The sequence below is a fragment of the Drosophila novamexicana genome, unplaced genomic scaffold, assembly GCF_003285875.2.
Source record: "Drosophila novamexicana strain 15010-1031.04,08,12 unplaced genomic scaffold, DnovRS2.1 tig00004555-arrow-pilon, whole genome shotgun sequence".
Lineage (NCBI taxonomy): Eukaryota > Metazoa > Arthropoda > Insecta > Diptera > Drosophilidae > Drosophila > Drosophila novamexicana.
Window position 1 is genome coordinate 3,787,891 of NW_020825052.1, and position 18,118 is coordinate 3,806,008.

Below are 18,118 nucleotides of genomic sequence, written 5' to 3' on the forward strand. Positions count from 1 at the left end.
GATGTATTTGTCTGTCCTAAATAAGAGCTGGGAAATTGGGTAGGGTAATAATATAAAAGGCGCCTAGAACGGCAGATTTATATATCTCACTGTACCATAATATATGAAAAATGAAGTCCTGCTGCTAAATAGTGCACAAAAGATTTGCATATGTAAATAGAGTCAGGCATCAAAGACAATATGAACAAATCATCAAGACTTTGGCATTTGTTCGTCTGGCTTTGAGGAAAGGGACAGCCATTCTAGCCAGGCTAGAATGCAAATGTATGGGCCTCTTACTCATCTTAGTATTTATATTGTCTTTGCAGGCATTACCTATCATATCAGTTCACCCTACATTCTGGCCCTTATGGCTTGCGCTGTGCGTTGACCACCAATAAGTCAATTTATCAGTCAATCAATCAGTCAATCAATCAGTCAGTAGATCAAACAGTTTTCTATTCAAATAGAAAGTAACGTTTATTTACGCAAACTTAATGCTAGCTTATTTATTAATCAGGCGAAATTCAGCTTAAATACTACAATATTTAATATCAAAGGCATTAGCTACAGAGTCTTGAGTATCTGTGGCAACTAGCTGCCGCCGCCCAGGATGGCTGATATGCTGAAGCCTTTGCGCCTGGCGGGTGCCTCGGGCGCCGGGAGCTGCTCCGGGGGTGAATGTGATGTTGCTGTCGTTGTTGTCGTCGTCTCGCTGCCAACATCTAGCTCCGCTTCATCAGTTGTCGATTCATCGGTTTGCTGAACGGAAATGTTGTGCGGCAGGGTAAGCGCCGGAAGTGGTGGCAGTGCGGCTTGCAAAATGGACGCTGGCGGATACAAATGCGACGCCGGCGTCGCTCCATTGTACTCATGTGCGGGACGGCCAAAGTAGGTGCAGGCCAGGTCGACCAGCGAGGGTCGCAGCAGCGTCTGCATGTTCTGCTGAAAGTGCTGCATGAATGTGGTGGCGCCGGGGGGCGAACCCATTGAGATGGCGCCAGGCCCAGGCCCAGGCACAGCTACAGGCACAGGCACAGGCTCAGCGCCATCCAGTGATGACGATAACGAACAGGCGGAACCATTTGATCTCAGGCGCTTAATTTGCGGCCCATCCTGTTCGCTGTTGTTCGAGGTTGTTGCTGCTGCTTCTGCTGCTGTCGATGTGGATTTGCCTGGCGACATGTCAAGCGAGCCAGGGGACTGCAAATGCGTCTGGGGCAGATCTTGATCGTCATCGGTTGGCGATGAAGACATTTTGCGTTTGCAGCGCGATTGTCCCGTTTCGCGGAAGCCCTTCGCAAACGGATTGTTGTCGATTTTTAGCTTCGTGATGCGATCATTCTGTGAAAAAACAGAAATAAAGAGTCAATGTTACAGCAGTTGTATTTGCAGTTGTAAATTGTATGAAATATGACAATTGCCAGAGACAGACGCAGACGCAGTCGCATAATCTTTAACCAGCGTCCAGTAGCTGGCGTTAAGTAACAGGGCCACTTGACACCGCAGCCCCGGGAGTTATACACTTGAGCCTTGGAGTCGTTGTCGCTCTGTCATGACTTGACAACTTTGTGAAGATGATCTTGTGGAAGCGATCAGGCTAATTAGAGCCAGACTGACGACTGACGACTGACGGCCTGGCGACCTGGTGTCGCTGTCAATGAGCCCAGACATAGACAAAAACACAGCGAGTGGCACAAGGATGTGGCTATCCAACTTCCCAAAATAACAACAAGCATTCGTAGACAAAGGGCGTTGCATGCTAATTTGAGACGTTGGTCAGGCTACCCACGGCGTGAGCGATCGTTGCCGAAATTAACCAATTAGTGTGCCCAGCTCAATGAATTGGCAAAATCAAATCTGTGCACTGGGTTTTGTTGCGTGGAACTTACCTGGTACGCTGTCACTGCCACAAACTCCGTCTCGGCAAACACAAAAGCCTGCTGCGGCGCCCAGGGTATCTGCGCCAGATCAGCGGTGCGTATGACATGCAAACGGGGCTGATACTTGTGCATGCTGGCCAGCACAATCTGCGAAAGGGAGCACAAATGAGCTCATTGATTATGGGTTCGGGCTCTCCAATTACTTACATGCCCGCTATTGTCCAGCGTATTGTTGGTCAGCTTCACCTTGTTGAAGAGTATGGGCTGGGCCTGCCAGTGTGCGCCTGTTGCTGGACTGTCCGGATGGAGGTACATGCGCTGTGGACTCTGCGGCTCGGCGCCACCAGCTGGCACCCATTGCGAGCCGGAGAATTTGTAGCGGCAGTCGCCAATGGGCACCATTTCCAGCAGGACGCAATAGTTTGTCTCGTCCTCCAGGCCTGAAACGCTCAGGCGCATCGAGGGAAACATGCGTCTGCAATTAGAGAGAGAAAGAGAGAGAGAGAGAGAGAGAGAGAGAGAGAGAGAGAGAGAGAGACAAAAAATGGATTAAGTTCAAATAAAGTCAACAAGTTGGAGGCCACATTTAAGAAAAACGAAATGGAAAAGATGAATCCTTGTTAGAAACGTGGGCGTTACAAATATTTAATTGTGAGTTGCTCGTGGGCCATGTAATTAGCCTAGAAAACGCACAAAAAAAAAGGAATAAGAAAACATCAAATAAAGGCCAGACCCTAGTTTTTGTATGCTGTGCTAACAAGGACCGAAGCGCGCTGATCGCAGTACGCAGAACAGAGACCGAGACCCTACCACAGAGGCGCAGCAGGTGGCCAGCGCGCTTGGCGCCAGCCTTCCAATGTTTGCTCACCTCCGAGTGCGTCTCTGGCTCTGCTTCGGCATGTTTAGAGTCTGTGATACTGCTTTTATAAATTTATTTTTATTTCGATTATATACCCTGAAGAGTATAAGAGATTTGTGCAAATGTATGTAACAGGTTAAAGGAAACAAGCAAGTTTGTATGTTGATTTTTTTAAATGGTATAAAATTCTAAAATCGGACATTATTTGGCCGAGATGTGCCAAAAAATCATCAAAATAGGTTGACTTTACAAACGAATCGTTTTTTGGTCAACAACTTTTTTAACCCATCGATTTTTAATTTCTTGGAATGCCAATTGATAATAGGGATCCGTACGAATTCAAAAAGGTATAAAATTCTAAAATCTGACATTATTTGGCCGAGATATGCCAAAAAATCATCAAAACAGGTTGACTTTACAAACGAATCGTTTTTTGGTCAACAACTTTTTTAACCCATCGATTTTTAATTTCTTGGAATGCCAATTGATAATAGGGATCCGTACGAATTCAAAAAGGTATAAAATTCTAAAATCTGACATTATTTGGCCGAGATATGCCAAAAAATCATCAAAACAGGTTGACTTTACAAACGAATCGTTTTTTGGTCAACAACTTTTTTTAACCCATCGATTTTGAATTTCTTAGAATGCCAATTGATAATAGGGATCCGTACGAATTCAAAAAGGTATAAAATTATTAAATCGGACATTTTTTGGCCGAGATATTAAAAAAAAAAATCATGAAAAAAGTTTTGATTTTCGATCCGACCCCGATTTTGACAAAAAATGTGATGTAACCCCTTGCTTTTTGGTCGATTTGGGCCAAAATGTAGATATTCGATATCTTGATGCCAATCGATAGTACTGATCCTTACGAGTTATAAATGGTATAAAATTCTAAAATCTGACATTATTTGGCCGAGATATGCCAAAAAATCATCAAAACAGGTTGACTTTACAAACGAATCGTTTTTTGGTCAACAACTTTTTTTAACCCATCGATTTTGAATTTCTTAGAATGCCAATTGATAATAGGGATCCGTACGAATTCAAAAAGGTATAAAATTATAAAATCGCACATATTTTGGCCGAGATATAAAAATAAAATCATGAAAAAAGATTTGATTTTCGATCCGACCCCGTTTTTGACAAAAAACGTGATGTAACCCCTTGCTTTTTGGTCGATTTGGGTCAAAATGTAGATATTCGATGTCTTGATGCCAATCGATAGTACTGATCCTTACGAGTTAAAAATGGTATAAAATTCTAAAATCTGACATTATTTGGCCGAGATATGCCAAAAAATCATCAAAAAAGGTTGACTTTACAAACGAATCGTTTTTTGGTCAACAACATTTTTTAACCCATCGATTTTTAATTTCTTGGAATGCCAATTGATAATAGTGATCCGTATGAATTCAAAAAGATATAAAATTATAAAATCGCACATATTTTGGCCGAGATATAAAAATAAAATCATGAAAAAAGATTTGATTTTCGATCCGACCCCGTTTTTGACAAAAAACGTGATGTAACCCCTTGCTTTGTAGATATTCGATATCTTGATGCCAATCGATAGTACTGATCCTTACGAGTTATAAATGGTATAAAATTCTAAAATCGGACATTATTTGGCCGAGATATGCCAAAAAATCATCAAAAAGGTTGACTTTACAAACGAATCGTTTTTTGGTCAACAAATTTTTTTAACCCATCGATTTTGAATTTCTTAGAATGCCAATTGATAATAGGGATCCGTACGAATTCAAAAAGGTATAAAATTATAAAATCGCACATATTTTGGCCGAGATAAAAAAAAAAAAATCATGAAAAAAGTTTTGATTTTCGATCCGACCCCGATTTTGACAAAAAACGTGATGTAACCCCTTGCTTTTTGGTCGATTTGGGTCAAAATGTAGATATTCGATATCTTGATGCCATTCGATAGTACTGATCCTTACGAGTTATAAATGGTATAAAATTCTAAAATCGGACATTATTTGGCCGAGATATGCCAAAAAATCATCAAAACAGGTTGACTTTACAAACGAATCGTTTTTTGGTCAACAAATTTTTTTAACCCATCGATTTTTAATTTTTTAGAATGCCAATTAATAATAGGGATCCGTACGAATTCAAAAAGGTATAAAATTATTAAATCGGACATTTTTTGGCCGAGATATAAGAAAAAAATCATGAAAAAAGTTTTGATTTTCGATCCGACCCCGATTTTGACAAAAAACGTGATGTAACCCCTTGCTTTTTGGTCGATTTGGGTCAAAATGTAGATATTCGATATCTTGTATATATTATTAAATCGGACATTTTTTGGCCGAGATATAAAAATAAAATCATGAAAAAAGTTTTGATTTTCGATCCGACCCCGATTTTGACAAAAAACGTGATGTAACCCCTTGCTTTTTGGTCGATTTGGGTCAAAATGTAGATATTCGATATTTTGATGCCAATCGATAGTACTGATCCTTACGAGTTAAAAATGGTATAAAATTCTAAAATCGGACATTAATTGGCCAAAAAATCATCAAAACAGGTTGACTTTACAAACGAATCGTTTTTTGGTCAACAACTTTTTTTAACCCATCGATTTTGAATTTCTTGGAATGCCAATTGATAATAGGGATCCGTATGAATTCAATAAGGTATACAATTATTAAATCGGACATTTTTTGGCCGAGATATAAAAAAAAAATCATGAAAAAAGTTTTGATTTTCGATCCGACCTCGATTTTGACAAAAAACGTGATGTAACCCCTTGCTTTTTGGTCGATTCGGGTAAAAATGTAAATATTCGATATCTTGATGCCAATCGATAGTACTGGTCCTTACGAGTTATAAATGGTATAAAATTCTAAAATCGGACATTATTTGGCCGAGACATTCAAAAAAATCATCAAAAAAGGTTGACTTTACAAACGAATCGTTTTTTGGTCAACAACTTTTTTTAACCCATCGATTTTTAATTACTTAAAATGCCAATTGATAATAGGGATCCGTACGAATTCAAAAAGGTATAAAATTATTAAATCGGACATTTTTTGGCCGAGATATAAAAAAAAAATCATGAAAAAAGTTTTGATTTTCGATCCGACCCCGATTTTGACAAAAAACGTGATGTAACCCCTTGCTTTTTGGACGATTTGGGTCAAAATGTAGATATTCGTTTTCTTGATGCCAATCGGTAAAGAAAATAACTCCACATAATTTGGCGGTGGTCAACGACAGAGTTATGTCGTTTTGAAAAGACATAATTCTGCTGATCTAAAACTAAGTATATAGCTGTGCACGAAATAATTGTATTATTATTAATTCCGCAGATCTAAGGCTATATATATCTGCGGGATTAGTTCAATATGCACAAATCAATTATCTTCGCACGCGTAGGACACATCAGCTTCTGTTTTTTATTATTATTTATTTATATTTAATAGTCCTAGTCTAATCCTTTTGGGATATATTCAGGGCATCCTCTAGTCGGAGACTCCCGACTAGATCAACCTTAATTGTTGGCAATGATTTTTTACTTTTACTGCCTTTTTGGGCTGTGCACTCTGAGCGATGATTAATTAATTTAGCTCGGCTGTGGTTCGTTTGCCTACATTTAATTTGATTCCCTTTCTGGTTTGTTATTTTTGTTTTTGAATTTCATTAGATCGCAGCAGGGGTAACTGCGACGCTTGGCCAAATATTTCGACATTCGTGCGGTTTAGAATTTCGTTTTCAATTTGCCTTCTTTCATTTTCTTGTTCTGTTTGTTTCTTTTTCATTCTTTCCAAGAGTTGCTCGTGCATTTTTGACAAACGATTTGTTAAGATATTGATCTTTGGCGCGTCTGCGCATAATTAACAAATGCGAGGATCTGTGCAGGAATTGTGGTAGACGTCAAGAAAAAAAAAACATCTTGAGCATTTTAGTTTGGTTGCACCCAAACAGGTGCAGTTGAAACTGATTGAGTGTATGTTATACCCTGTAGTTCGTTAATCCGCGAACGTGTATTTACGCAATAAATATCTAAAGTACTAAATAATAATATATCTGCTTATAAAACTTATATATAAAAGCACAGCAATGCTAATCTTTTGCATCCCATTAAGTATTTTCATTCAAGCGAACTTCAACTATTGTTTTCGATTTATTAATGGTAGCTGTATTAATCTAGTGTGCAACAATTACAATATATCAATTTTTGGGTATCTTCTTGTTCTCAAAGGTGAACATTTCGTTTATTCCTTTCTTGCGGATAGTTCCCGAAGTGTCAGTTCTGGCGCTTCAAAGTGATTCACCTGTATTACGCTGTGAGCCAGATTTAAATTACGTTTCTCGTGTTGGTCCTCTCCCAGCGATTCTCATGGCCTTTGCTATCAGCGTGTCGGCACTAAAAGCTTCGTGACAGACTCATTTCATTTTTAAAAACTCATGCATTATATGTAATACGCTTTGTTCTATCTATCTTTTATGATCGTCTGGCCATTTGCCACCCATGCGATCCCAAAGCGAACCGAAATGCGATGCAATCTTGAAGTTTTTGACTTGGGCAAAGTCATGGGACCGTTGGGACAAGCAACTAATTAGTTTTTATGAGCGCCACTTGGCGTTGAGCATTGCATTGGATGCTACAGCACAGCACAACACAGCACACGGTGGCACTGTGGCGCCTAATCATTAAAAATTCAAATCGATTGAATGCACAAGGGCTGCAGAGACGCCATCATTGTCTGGCTGTGTTTCACATAAAACATTTTTGATGAGCATAAAAACTATTTAATACGGAGACTTTATGAATAATTCATGGCATATACATACTACATTCTCTTTCTCAAAGAAGAAAGAGTTGTCTGTCCAAACTGTTTTCGGCGATGGGGCAGTCCCAAAAGTTTATGTTAATGCAGCAGAAGCGATTCTGAATTCTTCTCCCCTGTATTCGTATCCGATCTTATCGGCACTTGTGCATCTTGCCGGCAAAAGTGTGAAATTGCTCGTATCTGTCGACGTTGTCGACAGGCTGTGGTCATTGTCAACGCGCAACGTGCAGATACAGATACGAAATTGAATACGAATACGAATACGAATACAAATTCGAATGCGAGTGTATCTGAGGCCGTCTGCAGACAGGCGCCACAATAAAAACGCAGAGCGCAACAAAGATGACGACAAAGTATCCTTGACGCAAAGATTTATGCCACAGCAGCAGCAGCATCAGGGGCATCCGAGGCATTAGGGGCAGCAGCAGGTCAATCCAAGACGCATCTCTCTTAAAAACGCCGACCAAAAGGACGTCCCACTGCGTTCTCTGTCCATACTAGGCCTACAATAAATTACGATGACGCCACTTTACGCACATTTGAGCAAGTGCCGGACACTTTTAGGTAGTTTACTGCCGATCGCTGCTGAGCGCTCACGTAACTGCCACAGATACAAGATACAATATCTTTGGGCGATTGCGCTAGCGCTTTGATATGCTCATGCTCAGTTTCCATCACGACAAGAAGAACGCTGCACACGCAAAGTGCCAGTGAACTTGTTCGCTTTACGCCTCGCGCGAGATATTCGGTCCGGGCATTCCTTACAAGCCCCGATTGCACGAATCAAGAATCGTGCTGGCAGCCTGTACAGCCTGTATATACCTGGCCACAGATTTCACATCCTGCATCCTTCCGCCGCTTTGTTTGCCTGTGAAAATTGTTGTCGCGACGTCCCTGTAAACAATTTCGCAGGCGCCTACATCTAATGAGCATTTAACAGTGCCGCCGACGTCGATGACGATGACGACGACGACGACGAAGGCGACGGCAACGAAAACGACGTTGAGGCCGGGAATGAAGCTGAGGCTAAGTGCTGACTGATGAGAGCTAAGAGCCGATTCCATCGCTGGCCAGCAGCGCCAGAGGCGGCGCTTTAAGTGCCCATGCCATTGGCATGTTGTTGTTTTTCTTTGCCCAGCGTTTTTGGGTATTGTTTTTCACATTCGTGCTAATGCATTGCTCTTTGCCCGTTCCTAACACCCAAGGCCCTGCTTCATTACATTTCAAAAGTTGTTGTGGGCGCGACATAATTTTACTTTCCAAAAATGTTCAAAAACATTTTGTTGCGTTTGGTTTGGCGAGCATTTTTATATGACGATTGATTTAGATTTGACATCTTACCTGCCGCTCTTTGTGATGATCATTTCCGTGCCAATCTGATGGAATTGCTTCCAGAGCTCGTCATTTTGCAGAGTCATCTCCACGCCGGGCAACGCGACACGGGGTGGCATTATCACGTGACGTGGCATCGGAATGGGCAGCATTGGTGGAAATGGATCTACATTGAGAGTGAACATAAATATTAGGATTACTTGAATTCACGGCTGTATGTAGGCTGTGAATTGAGAAATTAATATATTTGGAAGGTGGCAAGTTTAGTAAGGGATCAAAATTAGGCAGCAACTTCTAAAGAAAATCTATATCATGCTATATGTTCAGCCAATAAAAATTGAATTGTTACATTAAAAAATTGAAAATAGAATATAACCATCCAATGTTTGAATCAAAATCTGGGATTATGCGTATGGAAAACCAAGTTCACAAGCTAAACAGGGATTTGGTTCGAGTCGTAAGCCAAATTAATTATTTTGGAAAAGATAGTTTCATTTAGATAGTTTCATTTGTATATATGTTAGCAATTATATTTTGGCGTGAATTATCTTACGACAGATAATATTTCAATTAGTTTAAGGCAAAAGTTTCATGCATTTTAATATAACGAATACGCGTGCGCAAATTTTAGAAGACCTCATTTATTCCGTCAATCAATCTCATTCTGAAAAGTCTGTGTAATATGACAATTGGACTTCTTTTTGCTTTTTGAGGTGAGCAAAACGGACAAATACCTTCTACCAATAACATTGATTAACTAAATAAACCAAGGTTTTGATTGATGAAAGTATTAAAAGATCGTATGCTTGATTTGAAAGCTCGTTTCAGACTTGATCTATAAAGTATGTAATCAGGTCTAGATTTTAAAATGTTAATAGTTTTTTAAGTGATTTTCCAACTGCGTTATGAGCTGCGTCAACAGCTAAAACGCATTTTGTTATCAGTTACCAGAAGAGATGCCCTGCTGTGATCTCTCTCATTTGCTTATGCAAAATCGACAAACGATTTTCCCCCATTACTCAGCTTTATGGGAAGCTGGTCATAAAAACGCAAATAGCGACAATGCCCGCTGATATCTGGTTACAAAGCCAACAAAGCGCCAATTGCGGCAAAGCCAAAAGTAGCGACCATTAACGCTAATGATCCTTAACAGCTTTTGCAACGATTGGTGCCGCCGGCGATTACAAAATGGCGAAACACGCGGCGTGTGCGTGATGCATGGCACGAGTGCAGGGGGGGATTTAGGAGGTGGGGGTAAGGTCGGAGCATGACTCACCTGGTATGCGTTGCATTATCTGATGGCGGTAGATCTCGTGCGCGATATGCTGCTGCATTCGCAGATCGACGAGCTCGTTCATGGTGATCATGATTTATATGTATGTAGTATTTATGTATATGTGTGTAGGTATATATATGTATTTCACACTTTAACAATTTGTTTAAATTTTGGCACAATTCAATCACAGATAACAACAAAACACATAAACGAAAGCTGACAGCATGAGTTCTCAGTTCTCTATTGTGCCACGAGGGCCACGAGGCGAATTCTCGATTAGCGTCAATTATGCAAATCACAGCTGGCAAAGTGGCGTAGTTATGGCAAATGTCTCATAGGCATGTGGGTGTTAATTTGATTATGACAACAACAACTAGTTGGGAATCAGATTTTGAGGAGTTGATCGTGTATTGTGGATTCTGTCAAAAATATACCGACGCTGGCGTCTTACGCTCGCCAAGTTCGCATTTCAACTGAACAAGTTCAACAAAATGTCGCTGCCGACGCTGAGCGAAAACGAGCTTGACGAGTTCGAGCCATTGATCGACATTGCCTGCGAGATCTGTTGTGAGCGCTGCTCAGCTGCTCAGCTGCTCAGATGTCGTGCCGCTTGCAGGTTGCCCTTAGCTGCGCTCTGATTGGTTGCCTAATTGCAGAGCACGTGCAGAAAGAGCGAGTGCAGCTAGCTATCTCTGTCTGTCACTGAGCGCTCGCTCTCTCTGTTGGCGCCTCCATTTTGAAATTGACACCAGCTGCAAATGTGTTTTTTAGTTCTTTAGGCTGTTTAAGCTCCGCCTTCAACAGATCGATTGCTGGCGCTGCCTCCCTCTCTCTCTCGCTCTCTCGCTTTTTCTAATTGTTTTTAATTTTGAAGTGCGAAGTTGCACAGTCAGCAGCCGCTCCAGCTGAAACGGACAACCACATGCTCCGCCGGGGCTGTCTGTATTACGTATTGGTGTGTGTGTGTGTGTGCGTGTGTTTGAATTCGTGTGCATGTGTGCCGTGCTGGTGTTGCCTTTTAATTATACATCATGATCGAAATTGTTTTTTAGTTTTTCCTTTTTTTTCATTTGGCATCTTTTTTCTTATACTTATTTATGCTTTGCCCATTTGTAGCCTCTGCCATCATGGTGGTCCTCTTGTCTTCTCTAGAGTTGTTGCTGCTGTGGCTGCCGTTTTGCTGTTCATTTATTTGATTTTGGTTTTGACGCTGCGTCATTCGGCGGCATTGATATGGCTGCATACGCATGTACCCCAAGCACCGATATGGACTGAAACTCAAACTCGAACACGGCATCGAGCTCAGCACTGCAGATGCAGCTGCCTGATTATAGTATATTGTTTTTTTGTATCTTCTTGTTCTGGCCTTTTTGAGCTTGACAAAACATTTGTTAAGCCGCGGAAACGCATGTCGCCTACAAATTTGCCGGCCAAGCGATTGCATTGGTGCGAAGGCGGCAAACGGGAAATAGATAACCATTCAGCCTGTCCGGGACATGATATGAAATAATAAATAAAATTAATAATTAATTAATATAAACGATCAAGCAAATTTAAAGTGAAGTCAATGACTAAACTCTTAATTGAATCCGCCATCTTTTAACCGTATTGAGAATATATAAATTATATTAAAAACAACTAAATAATAGATCAATTTCAATAACAACTTAATTCATAATCTGTATGAACTTCAAAAGTATTTATTTAATTGTTTGTTTGATATTAAAAACTATCTATTTTAATTGAAAAAAGTTTTATATCGTACAGAAAGGTTTCAACAAGTAATGATATAAATATAATCTTTTGGAATTAAGTACATAAAAGCCAAAATTCTTTGTTTGAATTTTATACGTTATATACCACAACGTTGCATAAAAGACGTTAATGTATATGTTTATGTGTCTATGTGTATAGAGTAGTAAATGAGTATATATATAATATATATATACTATATGCTTTCTTAGGAGACAACATGCTTCGCCATCTGTTGAAACTAATTAAATTAAGCATGATATTTAATTGAACTTTGACTTTTGTGTTAAGTATACGCAACGTGCGATTGTTACTGGAAAACTTTCGCTTTCGGATATATATCTTTGCATGCTACATAATAAATATTTCAGCTCCAATCTCTGGACAAACAGAAGCACTTCCGTTAGTCTGGCTCAGGTAATTAAACATTGCTATAGCTTTGGCTGTTATCTGTCCTGCATTACTGCGAAATGCTTGGGTTTGCATGATAAATAGTTCTGCGAGCTAATTTACACAGCACTTTGCTGGCTGACACATACACTTTGTTTTTTGTTTTGTGTTTTGGCAGCCAGCGGCGATAAGCGATAGGAATTAATTTACTATTAGCAGTTGGCTGTTGGCATTGGCGTTTCGCCCAAATTGCGTGCGCCGTCCGTCTGCATCGTATACCCTGTTCCGGGCAGCCTACGCACCCATGCACCCATGTGTGTGTGCGTCTGCGTTAATTTATGCCTCGTGTTTTCACATTTGGTCGCGCACGCTTCCGGTTCCTCTCTCTCTCCATATGCACTGGGCAAACAATTAGCCATGGGTTCGGGTCGTTCTGTCTGCCTGCCCGGATCTGGGTCTAAGTTTGGCTAGCTCATGAGACGAGCACGTCAATAGCTGTGCAATTTGTCAGCACCAAGCTAATTGGTATTGCCCAAAAATATCTGCCTGCTGTTTGACTAATGCTCTTTGGCCAACTTCCGTTTGTCTCGGGGGAGGTATCGCTGGCCCAACAGGTAGCCCGGGTACTTTATTTGCCGCATTCCAAGCCGTTGACTCAGCCAGGAGTACACTTCATTTTAGTCCTGCATACCACACTTATCTTTCAGATATGCAAGACATGATACTTGACATGATACTTTGAAGTATTACGAAAATGGAATTCCAAACAGAAAAGTAGCATATTTCAGTATTTCATAGATTATAATGCTGTAGGGGCTAGAGATAGACGGGAGTCGCGTTTTAAGGTAAGGCAGAGCACAAGCACGAACACAAAATTAACACATCGTGCCACGGAGAAAAACACGACTTATGCACATCTCTAGTTATTCAAATGTTGTAAGCGAACTGTCTTTAGGTTGGGTTCGTGAAGCTGGCTTTCCACATCCTGCGTATCCCACATATTTTTAAATGTTATGTATAATTTAAAATTTTTTTTAAACTAGCTTTGAGAACAATGCGCATTTATAAGAATTTTCTTGAACTTCCTTCATTTTGTAAGTCTTGCTCTTGCATGACTTTGCACTTTGAAGCGTTCAATTTGCGTTTGCGAAATTAACCACAAAACTGCGATGAGCACGCGCCTTTTTCTCACACGGCTATTCAAATTAAAATTAGCATAATACCACACGAAACCAATGTAATTTTCCATGGAAAATATAACAAATTCCCAGCCGTATTTTTCCCTATTTCATTATTTTTCATTGTAGGACTTAAGTGAACCGCTGCGAAATTTATTGATTTAAACTTTTAGCTGCTCGTACATTCGACATTTTGTTATTCAAACAAGCCCCTAGCGCCTCCGAACGACGACTATTAACGGCTGCCACTTGATGATACTCCATTGTTACAGCAACACAGCCATGACGAGGACGGATCGGCGTTGTCTTGGACTAGCACGGCGATTATTTGTTGATGCTCGACTGTCTGGCTGGCATGTAAATCTACTTTTGTATGCAAATTAAGTGACTCAATCAACAAAAAATTTCATATAAATAATTGAAAGGGTTCGATTGACTGATACCCTAGGATAAAGTGCAGGTAAATCAAGGACATTGCGTTAGGTGGAGGATGATTTCATGCTGAACATTGGCAATCTTATAAAATAAGTATATATGGCTTATTATTTAATATGTAGTCGAGTTGATATCACGCATTTCCAAGATTCCCATACATTTTGAACAGGGTATGGACAGTGTAAAAGAGGAACTTCACAGCCACCAGCTGCGCTCGGGGACAGTTAAAGGTAAGAAGTAAAAAGTCAGCGACCAAGGCATCATAATCATGTGGGTCTTCGTGTGGTAAGGCGACCACAATGGCCCATAGCAGCCCACTTAGCAGCTTCCAATGGTTCGAGCAGGCCCGCACACCCGGAGACCCCACAGCATCGATGTATGTGCATATGTGTACATATGTGTATATAATTGAGAGGTGTTTAATCGTGTGTTTCGCTTTTTGTTTTTCTGCACATTCACGACCTATGGCGAGACAAGATTTACCTTTCCTCAACCATTGCCTGTGCTCCACTGTCGATCGCTGTTTGCTCTCAAATTATCATAAGCAAATAAGGCCCAAACCGAGCCCGGGACCCAGGCTGAGGCAGACTCTGACTGTTTCGACTTTACGCGCTTCAGACTTCAAGCTAAGTGCTAAAGTTGCTGGCGACGCGACGCGCTGAGAGGCGCTTCTGTTGTGTAGACACTTCAGTTATTACATATTATACATATATTCAAAATTCAAGTGCTACTGGAGAGTAGTTTTTTTTTGCTTCTATTTGGCTGGCATTCTTCAACATCATTCACAGTCTCTGGGAGCCAAAGAATCTGCATATAGCATATATCTACATAACTGTGTATTTATATTTTTGGACAATATATTTGTTTGTTTACCTTCACTGCTCATTGAGCCGGCACTTGGCCGGAGTTGTTGAATGATTCGAATTGTGCGTGTTAATGGCATGTGTAACAACAAGATCGTTCGTCGATATGAATGTGATCAACAGCTGGCCTAATCAGCTTGCTAAGCGTGAGTTTGGCATTCCTGTTTTAGTTATTAAAACAATTCATTAATATGCAATTTTTTGGCTGAAAGTTCAATGGCCACGCGCTGTGAGCGTTGACATCAAAGCCAAGTCAACAGTTCGCCGACAAAGAGGCCAAACAAAGGGCCAGGCCAAGCAAGAAAAGCAGACCCAAACTCTGAATCTGAATCTAAATCCATATCCGAATTCGAATCCGAGTTGAAGAGCTAGCCAAGTCGAAGTCCAAGTCCAGTAGTCAAGAAATCATTTCGCCCGATAAAAACATCCATTATGCGTAACAATTTGACGGCTTCACTGGCTACCTTATTTTTTCGACATTGTGTCGGCATTTTGGCTTTGATTGAGTAGCTGACCGTCTAGCCGCAGCCGCGGGGTAATTGTTGTCGCACAATCTCTCTGTTCTTGTCTCTTTCCTTGGTCCATGAGTGCGCAATTACAATGCCCGAAGCCTGATAAAAGAATGGAACGTCGAGCAAACCTTCTAAAAACATGTTTGACGTCAAATAGGAAATGCCTTAATCTCTTACAGCACAACGTCACAGCACAGCCGACGCCATCCATCCCGATGCCATCCCGATGCCATCTCCCGCCCCAACTGCCCAAGTTCTCCATTATCTTGACTGGTGTTGGACATTTGTTGTGCTGGCCAATGCCTTTGGGTGTACGAGCAGTTGTATTCATTTGCCCAGCCAGCACGTCTTTTACTCTTATTTGACTAGCTCGCTGCTCCATGTGTATATCTCGTTTTTTATTATATCGTTTTTCGTTGTTTTTTTTTGTTATGTGTACTTATGGCACTAGTCACTAGTTGACACTTGTTGCCTCAGTGAACGCTGTTGTTGATTGCTTTAATGGCGTCAAGACTTTCGCTTTTATGGAGCACTTACTTCCACGAACCGTATCTGTTTGCATTAGCTGGAATCTGATTCTCAACCAAAAATTTGATTGTTGTATAATGTCTAAATAAATATTTTAGAAGAATTATTTCAAGAAAATGCATAGCCATATACATATAATAATATCTGTTGGTCTAGAGAGGAAGTATATTGTTATTCGCTTACTTTTCTAGAATTCCTTTTTCGATTAAAATTCTGGCCTATGCCGTCTACTTCAACGTTAAGGCTTACGCTAAACGCTTACTATTCGGAATATGTAGGGCTCTGTTTATGTTAGCAGTAGCATAATTGCTTTAAACCAAATCTTTATTGTTGGCATAAAAAAGCAAACAGTCTTAATCTGCTAAAAAACTAGACAAGAATCTGGCGAGACAAGACGAAAAAAGCCTAGAAGCCACCGATACCAACCACCCCAAACTCACGAGCATATAGAAGTCGACAAAAAATAGCATAATACCACTCGAGAGGCATAGCTGTAAGATACTCAGTAAATTGCTTTCCAAAATAATCGCTAAGCATTGGGCAATTCTTCAGCTAAGTTTCGTTTTGTATATCCAGAGTTTTCCTTAATAGTAAGTTGCATGCTTTCAAGGAGCGTGATATTATATCACGAGGCAACGAAAAATACAGTAAATAGATTTTGTTTGTAATTCTAAAACGGTTTAGCCGCGGTGTTGCTTAACTTCCTTGATATTGCAATCAAAGCGTTGATGCCATAGCGAATTATGGGTGGATGGGTTGCACCAGTCGTAAGCTCCATTTAACAGCTAACATATTAGTTTCTTATCTATTAATTATACCCCGTGCTTAAATTGCCTATAGGGTATAACAAATATGGCGCAAAGTCAACAGGCGCACGGCCATTACTCAAAGCGAGAACAATTTGTGCCAGCAGTGCAACCGGTCTTTGTCTAACTAACGCGAGAGTCTACTGTTCAGAATCTCATGTAAGGCGTCAAAAGCTTAAATATTTACAATTAGCCCAAAAGAAAAACACACACACACACACATAGACACGCACTGGAGAACACAGTCAGGCAAGAAGTTAAACGAGATAGAGCGAAAGCATAAAAATATTTGTTAAAAAGCAAATAAATTGCAGGAGATAAAGATCTAATTTTGATTAAAATTTAAGCTTTTTCACAACCTGAGCAGCTACCGGGCAAAAGCGACCAGGTGTACAAGATAGAGAGAGAGAGAGAGAAAGAGAAGCGAGAAACGATCTCAGCTAAGTTAAACAGAGTCAAAGAAGAAATTATAAGATGTCGCATTGGGAATTTATGTTTGGCTTTTTCGTTGACAACGCACACAAAGACAAGAGACAAGAGACAACGGTTGAAACATTTAATAAATTAACCTCTGGGACACGCTCTTCCTTATCGCTATCTGTGGCTCTGGAGAGCGGAGTCGCACAGCATGTTGTTTTATTTTTTTTTTATTTTGTATAATTTTCATAGACTTTTAGCTGCTATATATGGCAAACAATACGGTACTTTTAACACCAAAAACAGGGCCGCTGTAACAAAGGCCAAGACAGCACAGAAGCGACAGACGCGTAGCTGCCGTTCGAGCAGCAGCTGGCCTTTAGCTAGAGATACATGTTTACTAGCTGGAGATACATTTCAGCTACGGACACAGATACAGATACAGATACAGATACAGAGGAAACACATTTGCATATGAATGTGGCAATGATTACAAATTTCGCTCGTAAAAATGTTTCGTTTGTTTTTAGTTTTACCTTTTTTTCGGGGGCATAATTAACTATGGATCGATCTCGTATGCGTTGCGGTTGCGGCAATTTACAGGCTTGTTGTTGTAACTGATTGCGAGATACGATCTTGTATCGGTTTTTAGTATGTATATATATTTATTTATATATATATATATATATATATATGTATGTCGGGGAGTACCAAGCACGCATGCCTAGTACCTGCTGTCTGTTAAATGAGCGTCGCCCAATGTCAATGGACTTTGGTGGGAAAGTGTTGAGTCGTTTGCATTATGCAGATTAAGCTATTTTTTATTGAATGAACTGAAGCTGAAGCCTTACCTTTCACAGCCAATTAAAAACGGCTAACAAGATCGATTCTGTTGCCAGATAAGCAACAAGCTTATTGCATAGTTAATAGATTAGCCACGCATGATTCCCAGCTTCACCTTCAGATCACGCCCACCGAGAGACAGAGAACAGGATCACACGCACCTCAGCTGGTTCCGTGTATTTGTGATCTACAGCAACGATCCTACCAATCCATCCCGTCGCAGTCTCATTCCTCGTTCCTCGTTT

The 18,118-nt window shown here is 40.5% G+C and overlaps 1 protein-coding gene across 1 annotated transcript; it reads right to left on the bottom strand.

Annotated features, from left to right (window-relative positions):
• Positions 1-573: 573 nt before the first annotated feature.
• Positions 574-10,240, bottom strand: LOC115770333 (T-box-containing protein TBX6L). The gene is made up of 5 exons (XM_030715571.1): positions 10,150-10,240; positions 8,883-9,039; positions 2,070-2,337; positions 1,872-2,009; positions 574-1,323 (listed from the first exon to the last, which is right to left on the bottom strand). The coding sequence occupies exons 1-5, from the start codon at positions 10,238-10,240 to the stop codon at positions 574-576; spliced, it is 1,404 nt and encodes a 467-aa protein (XP_030571431.1).
• Between the last annotated feature and the right edge of the window lie 7,878 nt (positions 10,241-18,118).